Here is a 7,359-nt window from a genome sequence, read left to right on the forward strand (position 1 = left end):
TATAAATTAGCTGCATTCATTATACATTACATTTTTCGTCTATAAACTCAAAGGCAAATTTACAGACGAAGACGGGACATGCTAGTGTAATATAATGTTCATAACACAACTTGAAATCCACATCTAATTTAATTATGGTAATATCTGGTAAAATGTACATAAATAATGACCAATAAAAAGTTTTAAGTTGATAATTTTTGTTTTAAAGGGCATTGTTCGTATTTTTTTCACATTAGGATTCAGGATTTGTTCAACTAAAACATGTATCATTTCTTTTACGCTTTTTTTTCAAAACGATAAATTTTGTTTTTGATGTGCACTATGGAAAGAAAAATGTCACCTGAAAAACGATAAACACGACATGAAACACTATAATGCTGAATTTACTGTTGTTCTGCTAGATTCCATCCTTCCTGTAATGGCAACAGAAAACAACTCGAAACTTACCTGATTTACTTCCAATCCGCGTCTTGAAAGAACCTTTAGCATCTCACTGTAGCGGTTTTTTTTAAGACTTTATCCATATAAAAATCAGGATTCTGAATGAAAATAAGATACGACAATAATATAATAATATGTTGCTAGTTTTAAAGGATTTCTTTCTGTCAAAAAACATGACTAAGCAGGATTAAGTTGCCAAATAAGTTAAACTGACCTGTTCACAGAAAACAAGTCAAGACATGTTATAATTTTATGACATCAATCAACAAACTGCAGCTAATATCGATTTCAGAAAAGTCTGAATCTGAACATAAGATACTGTAGTATTTTCAGTCGTGTAAGTGTACGTGCACGCGAGTCTTATTGTCAATATGTGTTGTTACCTTTTGGTACTTGTGTGGGAGTATTAAGTCAGGCATGTCTTGTGTCGTGGTGAGTGTGGTTTTACACGTTGTACGTTGCCCGCGTCTTGGTTTACCCAGGTAGCTACCGTTGCAAGTATAAAAAAACACGTGTTAACGATCAATCATGATTTCTTTTACGAGCCAAGCTGAACCTGTAAAGGTATCTGAGAACGCACTGAGGTACCGGCAGGCAAACGGGCGGTGCGGAAGGTGCGTGGGCGGGGTTTGGCGCAGGGCGCATGAGGTGCCGAAAAGCGCCGGACAAACGTAACGCCAGCGGTGTCGCCGAGGCCGCCGATATAAGCACAGCTTATAGTTACATTATTAAACGTGATCTCCGCAACACTACCTGGATACATCTGCATCATTCTCATCATTCTCATTTGTAAACTATTGCAAACGCTTAAATAAATTGCTTATACACTCCTCTATTGCGTTGTTTGTACCGACAAACGTTACAATTTTGGTGAAAACGTTGGTTCATTGATTTGTACAACGGGCGCAAGATGGAGGACACATCGTATTATACGAGTTGACCAAAAGAGATAAAGGAGTAGAAATAGAGATAAAGGTAGAAATAGCTTACTAATCAGCTAACTATATCATCACACAATTCAACGCCATGCCGAGGCCTAACGCCTAGAAATACACCACGGCCGTTTTCGTTCATTCGGAACAACCGGTTCGACCGTTGGTTAAAGTCATTATTTCAAGTATAAATACTGACGGACCTGCATTTTTTGATACAGGCCTGTGAGGGCTTTGTCAAAGCTCGCCTGAAAACAATATAAAATCACCAGGTCTGTCTTTAATTAATAAACGAACAACTAGGTCCAACCAGTCAAACCGCATAATCGAAAACGGCCCACGACTTCGGCGAGACAAATTTGATGCGTTCAGTGGTGCTTCTGCCGGGGGACGCCGGAAGGCGGCGTACCTCCAAATCGTCTAAGGTAGAATTTAGACCTGAACGGTCATTGAATTTGCGCAACAATAAACGACTGGTTTTACGCTGAAAAGGGTATGTACCTTGCAATGACTTTAGGAAATTTAGAAAAAAGAGTCTTGGGTATTCTCTCTGAAAAGGGTACATCGCACTATGTAACGTTGACGGTGGTTGTTCAGCAAAGGTTTTCGCCTGTCAATCAAACAGACTTGCACTGTCCGCAATTAAAGAGTCATTCTCTTCGCAGAAGTTAGGTCAAGGTATATTACGGCTCGCTCAATTGGCGTAACCAAGCGCTGAATTGAAAGCTTTTGAAAGGGTAGAGCGTTTCCGTCCAGATTATAAAGGGCATACAAGAAACTGCCGAAGAAAGCGAGAAACCGATTAAAACGTTTACTAATTCTGAAAATATGCAAGCTATACTAAATATGATAACAGCAATTCGGGCTGAAATAGATGCCCTAAAGGTGTTTCGTAATGCCAATCGGCGGCGAGGGGGATGCCAAGATATGACATAGTTCTGTTATATTTGTGAATTATTGATAACTTTAGTATATGTGTTGATTTAGGGATTAAAGTTTTCCCTGTTGGAGATCTAGTATACCTGTTCTGTGGGGTTTACCTGTAAGGAAGCCGGGTGGGCATTTTGTAGCCAATCAGAATTAAGCTAGACCGATCTCAGGGCAGCTGAGAAAAACACCTGGGCGAAACGCAGCATGGTTGCGGCCCAATACTGGTTTAGAAGAACTAGTTGTTTGTATTGTTCACATTGAAATATGAGTACAAACTATGTAATACTATCACAACAATGTTTAATCATGTATTTTTCAATGTCACTTAGTTCATACAAGATCACTCTTTTACGTTGTATAGTCGTTACGGTAAATATTGCGAAGTTTTGTATATTGTGCAAAATCAGCGTAAAACGAAAAGGCACGGAAGTCATTTTCACTTCCGGGGTCACCGGAAGCTTCTGTAAATATGTAAAACAGTACTGACAAGGTTATCTGACTATGTTGTAGCAGTAATTCATAGGCGACGACCTGTAGTACCGTGGTATTATGAGGGCACTTCTATTGCTGACCACACGAACCATCCTCTGCGGCTCATCTTCATGCGACTCCATCAACGCAGAGGCGACACATCTGGAATTCATGCGCCGTGACTGACTCACCTTGCTGAGAATATGGTAACACACTACAGTGGCTCCGATATGTGATAAACTTAACTGAACTGTGTAATGTGAAATGTGTTGATACAGATGATTACAACTTCTTAAAGAGACACTAAACATTCCATGGTATGGTGACACTTTGGTTTAACTAGTCTTTATTTAAGTATTGAGTATAGGTCAGTATATACTAGTATGAAATTCAGTTTTGTAGGAAATTACATCTCTATAATATAGATAACGGAATATTGCAATGGTGAACTTCTGCTAGATTCCATCCTTCCTTTAATGACAACAGAAAACAAGTTGGGGCTAATACAATGGCGATTTTTATAGATGTATTTATAACGAGAAGACATGTCGCTATTTCCAAGAGTATATCACCACGTTCAATAACCACTTTTGTACAGAAAAACTTACCTGATTTACTTCCAATCCGCGTTTTAAAAGAACCTTAAGCATCTCAATGCCGCGGTTTGTTTAAGACTCTTTCCATAAAAAAAAACAGGATTCTGAAAATAAGATACGATAATAATATAATAGTATTTTGCTTTATAACGGTATACAATGCAGTTTATTGATAAACACACACGTACGTTTACATGCTTGTACAAGATAATGTTCATAATGCAACTTCAATTACATATCTAAAAACGAAATATTTGGTTAGAATGCCATTTCATTGACCAAGACAAAACAATGTTGTTTTCATATTCACGGGCATTGCTCGTTTTGCTATCAGATTCAAATTGTAACAGAATAACTGCTACCTTCAGCGCCACTAATTTCACACAACGGGTATTGCTCGTTTCGCGTTCTTTCGGATTTAATCTTTGAGCTTTGAGATATTCGTTAAAATTTTGAGATAGTTCATCCTCTTGTAGTAAAATAACGTTACTGCAGAAGACCAGTTAAATAGAAAATCTGGCCACTAGCAATAAAACACATCTCTCTAGGGCGGAACTACCATAGCTTATTCAACGAGAAGCATGTTCCGTCAGATCATATCTAACACTACTTTTGTCATGCCGATCACTAGCTTTAAGAATATACTCGCCCTGCCTGATCTTGAGATTTGTAGAAGGACAGATAGAAAGATGTACATTCACGTCGAGTGTTGAGAACAAAAATCATCGAACAATGATCGAGGCTGTATTTTTCACTGCGCACAAGCCAAACCGACCCGATTATTTTACACATCAAGAAACAAAGAAATAAGGAAAGAATTTCTTTTCCATCCATATATCCATTCATTGCAACCTTTAAAAATACAAGTTAAATTTATTAAAGCTTAACTTCTCACCTGGTTTGGATCGGAACCACTTTGTGGAAGTTCTGCAATTTCCTCTTCGTTTCTTTTCTCTATAGCCATAACTAAGTCATACGATTCCTGATTGGTATCATAAAATCAATATGCATATTAAACTCATCATGACATACTACATGTACATGTAAAGCACATCAAACAACGTTTTCTATTGGTGATATAATTATTGGATAGAACAGAAAAAAAACGCAACCAGAAGTCGATAAAAATGTTTCAAACAGTTTAAATCTTTTTCAAACGGGATACATAAAAGGGAAAAATCGAATATAGTATCCACAAAGCAATTTATTACAACACGTTTGGTATTATTAAAAGTATTCGAAATTCCTCAGGATTGACATTTTAAACGTTTTGTTTAGATATCAATATATGTTTAGAAGTATTTTTTAAATACTAAATGTCTGTTTAGCAAATAATGAACTCATAATATAATCGGCTAATGCTGATATACTGAATAAAAAACATGGTCAAAGAGTCGTTTTTGCCAATATAAACATTTGTTGACTAAAGACAAAAAAATCATTATTATTGTCCTAGTCGCTGGTATTCGATATATTCAAGTGAATCAGTAGGTGAAGTTGAACTTGAAACCAACTTAGTCAGTGTTCTGGGGTTCTATACGTAACACCACTGCAGCACTGAAGACTTACGTTTAATGATAGCGAATGAAACATTACTCACCTGAATAGGTCCTTTGGTTGAATTCATTTCATTTTCATAATCCAATATCACTCTGAAACAAGCTTCATCAAACCTCGTGATGGTTACAATTTTACGCCGTAATCTTCTCCTTTAAAAAAATAAATGCCTCCGTTTATTAATAAAATATGTTTAATTATTTTTGAATTTTATAGAAGTTTTAGTTTAGAGTTATTATTACCTTCGATTATATGTAAAATAGGGGGTAAAAACTTAAAACATTTTTTCTAATAATGCGTTTTTTTATACATACAATAACGACAAAAAGTTATTGGATGATTTAAACAATACTTTTTCCCCATATAGATAGGGGTAAAACGTGATATTTCATCTATTTTGAAATTTCCCAAGTGATACATCCCAGACGACCCCACGAATAACTTTACAATACCAAAAATAATAATTAAATAAACAAGAATATTTGAGTTTGGCTTGTCTTCCTTTATCCTAATTGCCAACAGCTTCCATTTGTCATTTAGCTGGTTTTTTGCTTTCACCTATCAAAAAAAACATTTGCTACTGTCCAGAGAATTATCTGTCTCTGACCTAAATCGTGACTGTCCGTTTGTCTTTATTTATTTTTTATAATAAAGTTAACGGTTGACCAGATAGGGTACTTTATATTCCAACTATTAATAAACTTAACAAATCTATGAAAAATGTTGGTCGGTGTAACTAACACCCTTACCAAATTATTGGAAAAAGAGCAAATTCACACAATTTGGCTAACCCAATCGGTTGAGTGACATTGAAACGTTATCTTGCAGTAACACATGTAATGGAATATATTTGATTATTCATCAGGGACTCTGCTCTTCTATCGTCTCGTCAGCCATTTGTATTTTCGTACTATTTTCAAGTCTACAGTTATAAAATATCAAGGTTTATTAGATAAGTTATTCACACACTCTTCACGGTTTGATATTGATTTTCGTCTTTCACTACTGCCTAAAGTACTCCAAAGTTGCTCTGGGAAGGCTGAAGTTGGTTCCAATTCCGAGTTCCCGTTTAAGCTAAAGCGGACCCCGGAATTGAAACTGGTTCTGAGTTCTGTTTTACTTTAAACGGAACTCGGAAATAAATGGGATGGACGATCGAAAGTAAATTTAAAGTTAAGTTAATTTGCCACTTAGCAATCTATAAAAAGACAACAGGCAACATTTGGCAATCTGTTTAAAACTCTTTAACTGGATATATTTCATATTGAAAAAAATCCTTAAACAAAACTCGGAACTGGTTCCGAGTTTTTTTTTGTATAACTTAAACGGAACTCGGAAATGGCAGTTAATTGAAAACGTAAATTTAAACTGACTCTATCGCAAATTATCCATGACAAAAACTAAAGCTGACAACATTTGTTATATGTTTTCATGACATGAACTGAATTGCATTTGTAAAGTATACATGGAATGTTTTGGCATGTAAGGCTTGATAAATGCGTCATTTGAAACATTTTGATATGGATGGAGAAAGTACGAGTTTCATAGCTATTACGGTATTAGAGATAATGTGACTTTTCTTAGCTCAGCGGATTTGTGCAGGTATACATAAGAATTGTGCTATTTTTGGTTACAAGCATGAAAACTTGGCGTGCTAATAGATAAATATATTTAAAGTAAATTAAGATTAGGAGCCACCCGAAATCATATCTGTAATTAGGTCACGGCGTCATTCAAGATGGCCGCCATCATGATTTTTCGGTAAAATGGGAAAAATTCACATAGGATCGTCAAATATCGGTCAAAATACTATAAATGAGGTATCAAAATGTAGGTAATGAAGCATGTGATGTGATAGATTACAAATAATTAAATTTTAATACAACAAAGTATTCAAAATGGCCGTCGAAAAGTGAAATTAATCTAAATTCTCAAAAATTGGTGAACATTTTTAGCATTTCTTATCTTTTTCTATTCTTTTCAAGGCTTATAGTTGTCCTATACCATTCTAAACCAATTTTTGTTTAATATTGGACGTGTTTCTGGAGTTTTTTATTGACAAAATAGTCGCCATATTGAATTTCCACTATTACTTGAATGTTCCATACCATTGTCGTTTTGTCATTTTTCGATGTTTTTTTATTAGGAGCTGCGTATACCTCGCAAATATAGGACCAATAACAATAGACATAATAATTGACATATATATACATGTGCATCATTCCTTTGTTTACATAATATGTATTATTTGTTATTCTTATTATCGCTAGCGTTTCGGACTCGTTTGTTTTGTACGTATTATATTATTTCCATTTTAGGGTCAAATATATTGAATGATATGTAACGAGAGAAACATACCATGTCAAAGTGGCATTGCATCATAGATCCACAGACCCCTAAGTCACATTAGACTATTTCAACGGACTATGAAA

The 7,359-nt window shown here is 35.4% G+C and overlaps 1 protein-coding gene across 1 annotated transcript in view; it reads right to left on the minus strand.

Annotated features, from left to right (window-relative positions):
• Window positions 1-4,334, minus strand: part of LOC138305791 (putative ankyrin repeat protein RF_0950) — a 35,776-nt gene extending 31,442 nt beyond the window's left edge. The window contains exon 1 of the mRNA XM_069246059.1: window positions 4,266-4,334. Coding sequence (XP_069102160.1) covers window positions 4,266-4,334 — 69 coding nt within the window. The remainder of the gene's footprint in view (window positions 1-4,265) is intronic.
• Between the last annotated feature and the right edge of the window lie 3,025 nt (window positions 4,335-7,359).

This window comes from Argopecten irradians, chromosome 13, assembly GCF_041381155.1.
Source record: "Argopecten irradians isolate NY chromosome 13, Ai_NY, whole genome shotgun sequence".
NCBI classification, from domain to species: Eukaryota; Metazoa; Mollusca; class Bivalvia; order Pectinida; family Pectinidae; genus Argopecten; species Argopecten irradians.